The 14,865-nt window shown below is 36.8% G+C and overlaps 1 protein-coding gene across 3 annotated transcripts in view; it reads right to left on the bottom strand.

The window, feature by feature from the left end:
* Positions 1-200: 200 nt before the first annotated feature.
* The window catches only part of CCDC14 (coiled-coil domain containing 14), a 53,250-nt gene continuing 38,585 nt past the window's right edge, over positions 201-14,865 (bottom strand). For 2 of the 3 annotated variants that reach the window (XM_025913897.2, XM_086675224.1), the window contains 3 exons: positions 8,941-9,159; positions 8,733-8,865; positions 201-1,836 (listed from right to left, as the gene is read on the bottom strand). In XM_025913897.2, the coding sequence (XP_025769682.2) occupies positions 903-1,836; positions 8,733-8,865; positions 8,941-9,159 (1,286 nt within the window). In that variant the 3' untranslated portion in view covers positions 201-902. The remainder of the gene's footprint in view (positions 1,837-8,732; positions 8,866-8,940; positions 9,160-14,865) is intronic. The other variant, XR_015240247.1, reaches the window with a different exon arrangement.

The following is a 14,865-nucleotide window of genomic DNA, read 5'->3' as shown; positions in this document are numbered from 1 at the left end:
GATGGTGGTGATACTGAATAGTTAAGAACTGCTAGTAGAGAGAAGCAGAAACTAACTTAATACATATTATTTACAAATAGAGAATGTTCTCAGCTAATGGGCTGAAAAAGAGTTATTAGTGCAGAAACGCAGAATTATAACCAGTAAAAGATTTAAAAACTCCTTTATGTTCAAATATAATAAGGACAAAAAAACCCAAATAAACATTTCTCATTTATTTAAAAACACAAATTTCCCAAGCTACGACTTATCTATTAGCATTTATCAGTCTGACTTTATTTTTAAAAGGTCTTAAACACCTACTCAGAATCAAACAAATAAAAGTGCCAAAGTTTTAAGAAACCATACGCTAACTGAGGATGTTATCTATATTTTCTTGGCCCAATCAATGTTTTTTAAGAGGTGGAGATATTGGCATTTTTCTCTTAAAAGAAATGTTTATACATAACACTAGCCTGTAGCACAGAGCATCCCACAGAAAAACACGATGCCATTAAAAAACAAACAGGAATCCTGAAAGAGAAAAGAAAGCCTAGTTTGAATACAATAAATTGTACCCAGAGACTCCCTTCCCATTATTCTTTAGGACAACCAGAGAATCCTGACCTGGACCCTTAGCCCAGCTGGGTAAGAAAAGACCTCAAACTGCTAAGTACTAAAAATATTACTTGTGATACTTTCCCAATTACCTGTAATTGTCTTCTCTTAACAAATGTCAATTTCTTAAGATGACTTGTTTGTATAAGCTCCAGACTGTCAATATATTCTAACAATAAATTTATTATTCATACAATTAATTATAATACATAATATCCATTTCGCTAGAGAAATTTAAAATATACATTCAATTGTAGCCAAGTTCTAGTCTTAAAAAGAGGTACTCAATCCCTTTTCTTCTGAGTTCATTTCTCCAGAAGACCGGTCCTTAAGGACTTCTGGAGTCGAGCGATATTGGCATCCAGCGCTGCAAGGCCATTTCGGAAGTCTTGTTCATCTCGAGAAGTGAACGTTGAAAAAGAGGAGATGCTCCAGTCAGACGTCAAGTCAGAATTAAAAAAGCTACCATCGGAGACAGCACTACTTTTCACTTGAATGCTGCCGCTCTGACAAGTAGAGGGGCCATGACACGCCGCCAGTTCTGGTGGCTCCTGAGGGGCGGCAGGTATCTTGCAGATGGCTTCCTTTATTTTCTTGAGGAGCTGCTTGTCTTCCATATCAGGTGTTCTGGAAAGTTTCTCAGGGGTATCTTCTGCTTCCTTTTTGGAAGAGGAACCAACTCCGGGTGCACACGATTTATTTTCTTTTTCAGAGACAAGTCCACTGTTGCTGACCAGCTGCGGTGAAGCCACAGTGATCTGTGGCTGGGGGGATAATCTCTTAGATAATGGTGATTTCTTTTTAGAAGTGCTTCTAGCAAATGGAATGTAAATTGTATTATCCAAATTACACTCATCGTCTATTAAAGTTGTGATTTCACTCTCATCAGAATCCTGTTTTGAAAGGGTAGGAATGTTCCCAGGGGCTGATACTTCCTCCTTGTTCCTTGTGTTACCATGCTGAGGGCTTTTGGAGGGCAGAACATTTTCGTAAGGTCTACCTGGTTCTATGTTCTCCTCATTGTTAACTGTAGAAAGTGGCTGTGAATGTATGAAAGCGTGATCTGTTTCTAACTTATTTAGGTAGCTCATTATGGAAGTGTGAGCTGGGATTGGGTCACACTTGGGTTGTTTTTCATAAATGTTCAAAAGTGATTTGGTAAGATTATTTCCAGACTTGCAGCGAGCACTGTCCATACTAAGATCTGAGAGAAGCTTTGCCATACTGCTCTGTAAAGTTCTGTTAAGAAGAATTCAGTACACTAATTATTCTTTTTACTGGTTTCTTTCATTTATTTGTTTATACAGCTTCTTTTTTTTTTATTTTTTTTTCAACATTTATTTATTTTTGGGACAGAGAGAGACAGAGCATGAACGGGGGAGGGGCAGAGAGAGAGGGAGACACAGAATCCGAAACAGGCTCCAGGCTCTGAGCTGTCAGCCCAGAGCCCGACGCGGGGCTCGAACTCACGGACCGCGAGATCGTGACCTGGCTGAAGTCGGACGCTTAACCGACTGCGCCACCCAGGCGCCCCTATACAGCTTCTTTAAAAGAAAGGATCTGAGGCAAGCACCTGGTTCATAACATTGAAAAAAAAGTAACTAAAAGCAAAATTCAAGGAATGAACTCTGGAATGAGTACATTACAATAAAATCAATCAAAGATCTCAGTCTGTATCAAATCTAATATTATGATATTTAGAAATAGAGGCTCAGTATTTTTTTCTCTTAGGGTATAAAATGCTTTATTTTTGAGCAACATTGTAAAATGGTGTGAATTCTGTTAGTAATTAAGCTATTTCTCTCCATTCAAAAGATATATGCAAAGGACACTGGAACAATACTGGGAAAAAAGGATAGTTAGAGATAAATTCTGGTATAATTAGGTATGACCAGCAGCTAGGTACCAGAAGTGTGGCATACGAAAAACCACTCAGGGTCACATACTATCATCGCTAGCTGTGATCTTGGGTAAGTCACTCAAACTTTCTGAATCTCAAGTTCCTCAATTGCAAAGTGAAGGTATCTACTTCAGAATTACAACGAACATCAAATAAGATAAAATATGAGGGTAATGTGCTTATTATCATTAACACAGCTTCAGGCTATATGGGTGTTCATTTGATGGCAGCTTTTATTAGCAGACCTATTAAAGCCATTTTCTATCAAGCTTTTGGACTTTTTGAATTGAACCATATATATATTCTTATGTATCGATAAGAAAAGAAATACATCAATTTTTTAAAAGATACAAAGGACATTAACAGGAAATTTTCAAAGATTAAAAGTAGCCAGTAAGCATATCTTAAAAGTTCAACTTTTAAGTAGAGAAATTCAAATTTTGAAAATGTGATTATTTTGGAGGAGGCCTATCAAATTAACATAGTAAAATAAGAATAATACCCACTGTCAGAGAAGCTTGAAGAAGCAGGTACTATCCGTGGGACACGTACACTGGTATAGCCCTTCCCGAGAGCAAACTGGCAATCCATCAGAAGACTTAAATATTTGTATATCTCACATTTTTGGATCCACTAATTTGCACTTCTAGGAATTCATCCTATATATATATATACCAAGAGGCTGTACCCAAGATATACTTGCAAAGATATAATTTATAATAGAAAATAGGTGGATTTAGTATCTTTACCTTCAAATAGAGTAGAATGATTTAGGTAAATTATGCTCTAATTGTACCATAGCTATTTATAGTTGTGTTGTAAGGAATATTTGTTGGGTCCATTATATAAGGTTAAATTTAAAAGAGCAGTCCATAAATAACATGGATACAATACTATTTTTTTTGTAAAAACAGTCACACACGGCCAAATAAAATACTAAGAGGAAATCTATATTAAACAGCAGTGATTATATCTCTGGATATAGAATGAGTGGGTTTTTTCCTACAGAAGGAAAAATAAATCTTTTTCTAACCTGGCTTACTTACTACACTGTCATCTTAAACATACTTTGAGTTCTGACTGCTCTTCAAATGGTTATGGTTCTTACCACTTTTCCTCATGCCTTTTCAAAAAGCCAATGAGCTATTATTAAAAGAAAAAATATGTTGTATGAACATATCTTTAAAAAAATTCTGAAATGATCCACTAATTAATTTGATCAGACTATATACTGGAACTTTCATTTTTATTTGTTTTTAGAAAAGGAATACTTATGTTGAGGTTTCTTTCCAGACTTAAATAAAAGTGTTATCTTCACTGTGAACAAAATCAGTGATGAAGAAAGGGAGAAAGGGACAATGACATTAATAAGAGTTTAATCTCTGGAAATTAATAGCAATCATTAAGCATCCAATTTATAAACAAAATGTGACTCACCATTATCTCTGAAACTAAAAGAAAAATCTCTGTAAGTAAAGAAATGACAGTATGTCAAAAATTTAAAGGAAGCAATACGAGCACCTGAATCGCTACAAAGTAGATGTATTTCTGTTTCTATTATATGGGAGACACTATTTAAATACACTGATTTTTAATGCTTAGAAAATGGACACATTTTTACAAGAAATGCAAGGTTCTCAGCTACTTATAAAAATATACTAATTTAAATAACTATCAGCACTAAGAGTGCTCTTAGAAGCTATTAGAATATTTACTACTTATTTACTGAAAATCTATTAATTTCCTCACATTTTAATGGTTTTGTAACATGTGTTGTAGTGAATTTCTGAAAAAGTGATAAGGGTATATTTCAAAATTATTCAAGGTTTCAGAAAGGAGAGAGAGCGACGGTTTAGGGTGTTTGTTTAAAACTCCTATGCGTACCTTCTAGTCCCACTATCCTTCCACAACATTCTGAAAAAGGCATTTAGAAATTTTTTGCAATCTTTAAGAGGTTACTTAAAACATGTGCAAAAAAACATCCATCCTTCTTACTGCAGTGTACGACTACAGGGAAGATGGAAGGGAGCTGAACGTGAAGATTTAGCTGTGCTGTCAGATGGTGCTGCTTTACCCTCTGGCAAAAGTAAAACTAAAGTGGTCACAGTAGCCCAGCTATAGTATTGGAGATGTTCCTAATTAACTGAATTGCACAGGGTATCACCAAACACAGTGTAAATCACCAACGTGGGTGAATTTTGATATAATTAAGCTCAACTACCAACTTTTTGTTTTGTTTTGACAAAACAAAAACTACCATCCATGGGTATACTTGGCATTTTGAAGTTCTTACTGAATCTTCAGAAAATGTAGGGGTAGTACTAAACAATGTAAGACATTGTGCTAATTTAAGCTTGCCCACCATGTTTCTATAATCATTTAAAGAGACCCGCTAATCTAACAGGTGAGCTAGTAGTCAAGACACAGGATTTATGCCCAGCGTGAGAAGAAAACGTCCTTGACAATAATGGAAAAAACTGACAGAAAAAATCTTGGAGTCTTAAGAGTGTAAAACATTTACACCTAATATTTCAGACACAGTCTTCTAAAAGCAGATAATATACAAGAAGTAATAACCTTTTTCATTTCCTATGCTTCTATGTTAGGGTGAGTGTTAAGAAAAGGCTCTACTAGCAAACAAATCCTTTTTCATTCCTAGTGAAAAGGCAGACTGTGTTATTTTGAAAGAATGAGCAGGTACAAAGTTAGAAGAATCTCTCAAAAACACATCATCTTCTCAGAGAGAAGCTGTCCTTTCCAAAAGAGAAAGCAAGGCTCAAGAGGGAAACTAACATCTTGGCTCAAGTCCCAGCTTGGGCCCCAACTAGCTGTGAAAGGCAGGCAAGTCCTTTCATTTCTTTGCGCTTCCATTTATGCTAATTTCTCTAATAATTAAACTATTACTTACTCTGAAAATTGCCCTTACATCTTTTTTATCAATTTTCTCCACAAATGGACCACTATGTTAAATAGTATTCAGTCAGGGTGCCTGGGTAGCTCAGTCAGTTAAGCGTCCGACTTCGGCTCAGGTCATGATCTCACAGTTCTCGTGGGTTCGAGCCCCGTATCGGCTCTGTGCTGACAGCTTGGAGCCTGGAGCCTGCTTCTGATTCTGTGTCTCCCTCTCTCTCTGCCCCTTCCCCACTTGTGCCCTTCCCCACTTGTGCTCTGTCTCTCGAAAATAAATAAATGTAAAAATTAAAAAAAATTAAATAGTAGTCAAGTTAAAAAAAATTTTTTTTAATGTTTATTTTTGAGAGAAAAATTATTATTTTTTAATAAACATTAAAAAAAAATTTTTTTTTTTTTCAGAGAGGCAGGCAGAGAGAGAGGGAGACACAGAATCCAAAGCAGGCTCCAGGCTCCAAGCTGTCAGCACACAGCCCGACGCGGGGCTCGAACTCCTGAACTGAGAGATCATGACCTGAGCTGAGGTGGGATGCTTTACCGACTGAGCCACCCAGGGGCCTCTTCAGTCAAGTTTATTCTTAAAAAAGGCTGTATATGGGGCGCCTGGGTGGCTCAGTCGGTTGAGTGTCCGACTTCGGCTCAGGTCATGATCTTGCGGTCTGTGAGTTCGAGCCCCGCATCAGGCTCTGTGCTGTCAGCTCAAAGCCTGGAGCCTGCTTCGGATTCTGTGTCTCCCTCTCTCTCTGCCCCTCCCCCGCTCATGCTCTGTCTCTCTCTCAGTCAAAAATAAATAAAACATTAAAAAAATTTTTTTTAATTAAAAAAAAGGCTGTATCTTCCTATATACATCATCAAAGCACTAGAATAAGCTTTTAGCTTGATGACATGGATATTTAGCAACTAAAATGATTACATATTTTTGTATTTCACACATATATATTTGGAATATAATATACAATAAGTGTTTGATGAATAAATGAATAAGTAAATGAATCCATCCATTCATCCCTACATCTCTCAGGTAAAACAAAACAAAACAAAACAAAACATCTAAGGTTCACTCAGACTAGCAGTTACGAGGAAGTGTTACCAGGAATAAACTATTTTAGCTAAGGACATACCATGTGCAAGAGAGAAAACCTGGCTAGGGATTAAGAGATGTGAGTTCTAGTCCTTGCTTATTAACTTTCTATTAATATTTAACTTGTATGGTCCCAGTTTCCCCATCTATGAAAATGCATTTATTAAAATCTTTCCATCATAGATGAGGAGACAAAATAATAGATATGAGAGAGAGAAGACTTTGGGGAAAAAAAATCAAAGTATACTATTAATAAAAGATAAACCAGTTTCTGATTTCATGCTCATAAAGGAGCTAGATTTATTGGAATGAAAAAAAAACATTTTGAGAAGAAAAACAATTTCTCAGGCAACTAAATCCTCTGCTGCACTTTCTGCGAGAGGCTGAACACCACGCCCCTTAATGAGGAGATGCTCCCAGGGACACCTAAGCAACTGCTCATGGAACCTGACCATGCTGAGTGGCTATCCTATTTTTCTCTTCCAAATGGATTATATGCCATAGGTATGTTTTAAAAAACATTTATTGAGGGGCATCTGGGTGGTTCAGTCAGTTAAGCGTCCGACTCTTGGTTTTGGCTCAGGTCATGATCTCACAGTTCCTGAGTTTGAGCACTGAGTCGGGCCTTGTGCTGACAGCGCGGAGCCTACTTGGGATTTCTCTCTCTCTCCCTCCCCAGCTTGATCTCTCTCTCTCTCTCAAAAAAATAAATAAATAAATAAAAATAAACATTACAAAAATTAAAAATAAACTTTGTTATATAATTTACTATAAAATTCACCCCTTTAAAGTGTGCAACTGAGTTGTTTTTAATATATTCATACAATTATATAATCATTGCCTCTATCCAATTTCAGAACATTTTCATTACCCTAAAAAGAAACTCTGTATCCATCAGCACTCACTCCTCCTTCTTCCCCTTTTCTCTCAGCCCTTGGCAACCATCAATCTATTTTTTGTCTCCATGGGTTTGCCTATTCTGAACACTTCATATTAAGTGGAATAATACAATATGTGGTCTTTTGTGACTGGCTTCTTTTACCATAAATATTTAATAATAACAGAGTTTTCATCCCAAAAGTAGTCCTCAAAAAAGAGGAGATGCTTTTCTTTGGAGACTTTATAAAGGCTTTCATAAGGGGGACATTCTCTCACTTTTACTTTGAATAAGAGTGGTATAAGCCAACATTTTAGAAACTCTGACTAGAGCCTAATTAATTATAACACTACATGGATACATAAGTGTCTTGTTTTTCCCTATTGTTCAATAAATATTTGAATGAAATATGAATGTGGAAAAAAAACAGTATTTCTATGTTCATATAGCTTATATAGAATCATTTCAAATATATTTATAAAATTAAATAGATTAAGTATTATAGATACATTACTATTTCATCTATTTTCCTAAGTGTGTCATTCAAAATGGATCTTCTCATTTGAAATATGAAGGAGATTATTTTATATTCAAAATTATTTTATATCTGAACTATGAACTTCCAGTATCATTCAAGTGTATGGTCAGATCTAATGATATTCAGGCCTAAAATAACAGACTTCTCTAGGATTTAAGTAAGTAGTTGGAAATCCAATTCTTAACAAATGTCTCAAGAGAAAATTGTACTTTTAAAGTACATATCAGGTAAAAATTGAGTGCAGTGATATTATTGATTTGAGAAAAGACATATTTGGGAACAAAGGGCTCTTAGGGGTTGCTGCTGACTCCCTCACTTCACTGATGAAATAACTGAGGCTCACAGAGGCTACATGACTTTCCCAAGATCATCTGGCATGAGGGCTTACTGTGCTCAGTGCTTCATGTGAGTTATTTCTTAGTGTTCCCATCAACCCTAATCATGCCCCACGTTAAAGCTGAGGTTTATAGAGGTTAAATAACTTGGTTAAAGCCATACAGCTAGCACAGGGTAGAAATGGGATTCCATTCAGGTCTCTCTGGCGTCAGAACCAGAGGGCTCTTAACAATTTGCTAAGTGAGTCTTCAGCTTATGTACATATAATAAGCTGAAGCTCTTTACAAGAGCCCTTTTCTTGGAATCACATGGTTTAGAAAAGCATTGAGCCAGGTTTGGCATTTCTAAACCTAATTGGAGCAGAAGAAAACATCATTAGAAATTAGCAAAACATCGACAAGAGAGAAAGGGGAAAGAGAGCAGACCTAAAATCATTTTTGAAGTCATAAGTAATCTGACAAGAGGCATGTTATTCAAATGAAATCAATATTACCTTGTTAATTCTCTCAGTCGGGTCACCTCAGCGTCACGCTGACGTAATGTTATTCCCAATATTTGATTTTCCTTTTCAGCAGCTTCTAACTTAAACCGGGAGCTTTTCACATTGACTAAGGCTTCCTCCAATTCTGAAACCACAATAAAATTTCAGTTTCCTTTTCCTTTTTAAAAAATGTGACCACAACTATAGTTCAAATACATACCAATTTTTATTCTTGTTGTCTCAATGTCAAATTGCTGTTTATTTTCAAGTAAAGTTTGCTCTTTCTCTTTAAATATACCAGCAAATTTTTTGTTTTCATCTTTCTGATTTTCAATTACTTTTAAAAGTTCTTCATTTTTATTCTGTAGTAATTCCTGGCTCTTCAGTGACTCCTGTAATTGGTTTTGCAGGGACTTGTTCAATGACTGAAGAGAAAACACTGCAAGACAAAACAGATCAAATCAACGTTTCCCTAATTTTAAAAGCACAAACCTGAAAAAGATCTGTGTATAAAAAGGAAAAGATCTGGAACTTATTGATTTGTTTAACCATTGTATGTTTGAGCAGTTCCACGTAAATATTAAATATATTTCTAAAATTTGATGCAGAGATCATACCTTTCTTCTCCAACTGATATTTTGAGCATTAAGATTTTTTTTTTTACCTTTGTTAATGAAAGAATAATACATGCACAAAGTAAAAAGAATTCAAACACGACGAAATACCAATTACCAAATTATTCTCAGTGAAGAATCTCCCTTCCCACCCCACCTCCACTCTCCTCCCAAAGGCAACCACAATTAACTTTGGTATCTTTCTGGAAAAACACTTGTGGCATATAACATATATATTTAAACAGAGATGAATAACACTTTTTCTCCCATAAGATTAATATGTAATTAGCATATAGATCTATCACATTCTTTTTAATGTCTGTAAAAGTATACGGCACCATTCATTTAATAAATACAGCCTTGAGTGGGGACTTACTATGTGTGAGGCACGGAATTAGAACTTGGACATACAGTAATGAATAGCAGAGACATAGCTGGTGCTCTCAAAGAGCTGATAACAAACAAGTAATCATAAATAGCGATAAATGCTTTCAAGAAAACAATAAGGCAAATGGTCAGAGACTAAAAAGATATAAGCTATTTAGAATGGCAACTACCAATCTCCTCATTTCCCTGTTTGCCCCTCTCTCCCACATATCTCCACCCCCACTGTTTATTCATAGTGGAATCAGAGTGACTTTTTCCAAGATTACTCTGGTAAAGATGAACACTTTTATGAAGTGTGTGTTCTGTTGGGTACTCGTATTTTTCTTATTGCTTTGTAAGAGCTATTTATATATTAAGAAAATTAAGCCTTTGTTATATCATGTATTATGAAAAAATTGTCTCCATTTTATTAATGCACTTTGAATGTGTTTACAATTTTGCCATGCAGAAAATGACAAAAAATTCTGAGAACAAATCTTATCAGTCTTTTCCTTTGTGTCATCTGAGTTTTGTCAAGTTTAGGAAAAGATCCCAAGAATAAAAAAACAAAGAAACAAATTGTTCTAATCTTTTCCTTGTTAATAGTAGTTTTTTTCTTTTTCCTAATATTTTAAGCTTTAGGATCCATAAGCACAATTTGGCAATATCTGTCAAAATTCGACTGACTCATTAATTCTACAGCTATTATCTACAAAATGCTCACACATGTGCACAAAGACACACGTACAAGATTTTCACTGTACCACTGTTTGCACTGGGAAAATACCTAGATAGCTATCATCAGAGGACTTCAAATGCATAATGCTAGAAGCAACATAAGCAGAATATTCAAATAGTTCTTAAACAGAATCTATGTATTTTGATACAGAAAAATGCGCACTACAGGTTTTACTGGAAGGGGGAGCTAAGATGGCAGCATAGCAGGAGGACCCTAGGCCTGCCTTATGCCTCGAACATAGCTGAGTAACTATCAAATCATTCTGAATACACAAGAAATTGACCTGAGGACTGACAGAACAAACTGTACAACTGGAGGGAGAAAAGAGGCCACATGGAGGAAGGTAAGAAGTGCAGAGACATGGTTTGGGGGAGAAACAGATCACGGGTGCTATGGAAGCAAAGGAGCCCTTACATACAAGGAGAACACTTTCACAAAGCCATTGGCTGGGAAAACGAGACGGGCTGATTTTCATGAGTTTTTGCAATCAGTGGGGCACAAAGACTGGAGTTTTAGAGGTCTACCAGCTTGGCTGGGAAGAGAGACCTGAGGGGGCTGCCCTACTCCTGGAAAGAAGGCAGGCAAGCAACCCCGGAGCAAATGGCATGATCTGGGGATCGCCTAAGGCGCATTGGGAGAGACGGTTCCTACTTCTTGGAGCACATCTGTGAGAGGTGACGTTGCTTCTCCCGGGACAAAAGAGCTGGTGGGTGCCATTTCTATCCCTTGCCCTCAGCATAGGTACAGACACCTGCTGAGGGAAGCTAACCTGGATACCGGCTGTTTAGCCTGCTCCAAATCCCATGCCCCTGAGCTCCAGCACAACTGCCCTTCTCAGTCAAATCTGCATCACCCCCAGCGAGGCAAGACTCTCACCCTGAAGACCAGTGCAGGCCCCCCTCCACAGCACTTCCTTGAAGTTTGGAATTTTAAAAGTCAGCAGGTTTGGCTGGGATAGAGACCAAAGTGCACTGTGCTGCCCCAGACAGGCAAGCAAACTACAGACAAGCAGTGTGAAAACAGTGATCTGAAAAACACCTGAGAGGTACAAGGGGAAATCACTCACTCTTCTGGGAGTGCTTCTCTGAGAGCACCAAGCACCGAGTACCCTCTCCAGGACAAAGGAGCTGGCTGGAGCCATTTCCTTCCTCTACCCATAGGCATAAACCAACTTCAAAAAAAAAAAAAAAAAAAAAAAAAGCACAGCCCCAACACTGGCTCCTTAATCTGCTTACACGAAGACCTGTCCTCCTGTGCTCTGTTTGTACTGCTTTTCTCAGGCAAGTTTAAGGACCAGTGCAGTAGGCCCTTCCCCAAGAACACCAGCACAAACCCCTGCACACATCAGGTCTACTGACCATAGAGTTCTGCAAAGCATCAGTTCTAGTGGAAGTAGAATCAAGTCTCATTTAAGAAGGAGGCCAGACACCTAGATAAAACTGACCACACTCTAGCCAAGGTCCAAGCACTGCCCACTGCAGGTAAGGAGAACCTCTGCAGAGGACTGACCTAAGGGATAGAGCAGCCAAAACACATTAGTGGAGTGCATGTAGCACACACCAGAGGCACTCCCTGAAGCACCAGGCCCTACATACTATATAACCTCTTCATAAAGTCATTACTCTCAGGAGCAGGAAACACAACAGGCTTTTCTAACACACAGAAGAAGACAGAGACCTAGACAAAATGCCAAGATGGAGGAATTCATCCCAAAAGAAATAACAAGAAATGGTCATGGCTAGAAATCTAATTGAAACAGATATAAGTAATAAGACTGATGGAGATTTTAAAATAACAGTCATAAGGATACTCCCTGGGCTTGAGAACAGCATGGAAGATATCAGGGAAACCCTTACTACAGAAATAAGAGTTAAAAAACAATCAGACAGATATGAAAAATGCAATAACTGAGATTCGAAACAACCTGGATGTAATGACCACAAGGATGGAAGGATGAATAAGTGATACAGCAGATAGAATTATGGAAAATAATTGGGCTGCCTGGGTGGCTCAGTCAGTTAAGCATCCGACTCTTGATCTGGGCTCAGGTCACGATCTCATGGTTCGTGAGTTTGAGCCCCACATCAGGCTCTATGCTGTCAGCTTGGGATTCTGTCTCTTCCTTTCTCTGCCCCTCTCCTGCTTGCACACCCACGTTCTCCCTCAAAACAAATAAACAAAAACTTAAAAAAAAAAAGAATTATGGAAAACAATGAAGCTGAACAAAAGAACGAAGAATGATGAATCATGAGAGTAGACTTGGGGAACTCAGTGACTCCATTAAATGTAGTAACATTTGCATCGTAGGAGTCCCAGAAGAAAAAGAGAGAGAAAAGGGGAAAGAAAGTTTATTTGAGGAAATAACAGCTGAAAACTTCCCTAATCTGAGGAAGGAAACAGACATCCAAATCCAGGAGTTAGAGAGAACTGCTAACAAAATCAACAAAAGCAGGCCAACACCAAGACATATTATATTTAAATTTGCAAAATATAGTGATAACGAAAAAAATCTAAAACCAGTAGGACAAAAAAGTCCCTAACTTACAAGGGAAGACCCATAAGGTTAGCTGTAGATCTCTCCACAGATCTCTCCCTTGGCAAGCCAGAAGGGAGTGGCATGATACATTCTACATGCTGAATGGGAAAAATCTGAAGCCAAGAATACTCTATCCAGCAAGGTTGTCATTCAGAATAGAATGAGTTTCCCAGACAAACAAAAACTAAAGGAGTTCATGAACACTAAACCAGTCCTGCAAAAATATTGAAGGGGCTTCTTTGAGTGGGAAGGACAGATCAAAAGTGGCAAAGACTAGAAAGGAACAGAAAATCTCTAGAAACAATGATAAAACAAGCAATAAAATGGCACTAAATACATATCTATCAATAATTACTCTGAATGTAAATGGACTAAATGTTCTAATCAAGACATAGAGTGTCAGAATGGACTAAAAAAAAAAAAAAAAAGACACATCTATATGCTGCCTACAAGAGACTCATTTTAGACCTAAAGACACCTGCAGATTGAAAGTGAGGGGATGGAGAAAGATCTATCATGCAAATGGACATTAAAATAAGCTGGAGTAGCAATACTTCTACCAGACCAACTAGATTTTAAAACAAAGACTGTAACAAGAGATGAAGAAGGGCACTATATCATGATAAAGGGGACTATCCAACAAGATCTAACAATTATAAATATTTATGCCCCCAAATTGAGAGAACCCAAACATATAAAACAATTAATAACAAACATAAAGGAACTCATTGATAGTAATACAATAATAGTAAGGGACTTTAACACCCCACTTACACCAATGAACAGATCATCTAAGAAGAAAATCAACAAGGAAACAATGGCTTTGAAAGACACCAGACCAGACTGATTTAACAGATATATTCAGAATATTTCATCCTAAAGCAGCAGAATACACATTCTTTTTGAGTGCACATGGGTCAGTCTCCAGAATAGATCACATACTAGGTCACAAATCAGGCTTCAACAAGTACAAAAAGATTGAGATCATACCATGCATATTTTCTGACCACAATGCTATGAAACTTGAAGTCAACCACAAGAAAAAATTTGGGAAGACCACAAATATAAGGAGGTTAAACAAATGCTACTAAAGAATGAATGGGTCAAGCAGGAAATTAAAGAAGAAATAAAAAAATACATGGAAACAAATGAAAATGAAAACATGATGGTCTAAAACCTTTGGGATGCAGCAAAAGTGGTCATAAGAGGGAAGTATATAGCAATACAGGCCTACCTCAAGAAGGAAGAAAATTCTCAAATAAACAACCTAACCTTACACCTAAAGGAGCTAAAAACAACAACAACAACAACAAAAAATGAATCCTAAGGCCAGCAAAAGAAGGGAAATAATAAAGAATAGAGTAGAAATAAGTGATAAAGAAACTGGAAAAAAAAAAACCCAAAACCAGAACAAATCAATGAAACCAGGAGCTGGTTCTTTGAAAAAATTAATAAACTTGGTAAATCCCTAGCCAGACTTATCAAAACAAAAGAGAAAGGACCCAAATAAACAAAATCATAAATGAGAGAAGAGAAATAACAACAAATATCACAGAAATACAAATAATTATAAAAGAATATTATGAAAAACTATATGCCAACAAATTAAGACAATCTGGAAGAAATGGTAAGTTCCTAGAAACATATAAACTACCAAAACTGAAACAGGAAGAAATAGAAAACTAGAACAGACCGATACCAGCAAAGAAACTGGATCAGTAATAAAAAATCTCCCAAAAAGCAAAAGTCCAGGGCAAGAGGGCTTCACAGGCAAATTCTAGCAAACATTTAAAGTTATAAATTTAATAGTTATAAATATATATAATATAACTATAAATATAAATTTAAATTTATAAAAAGACTTAATACCTATTCTTCTTAAACTATTCT

This window comes from Puma concolor, chromosome C2 (assembly GCF_028749965.1).
Source record: "Puma concolor isolate L17-30 chromosome C2, mPumCon1.1.hap2, whole genome shotgun sequence".
Lineage (NCBI taxonomy): Eukaryota > Metazoa > Chordata > Mammalia > Carnivora > Felidae > Puma > Puma concolor.
This window is presented reverse-complemented; position numbering and strand designations above follow the sequence as displayed.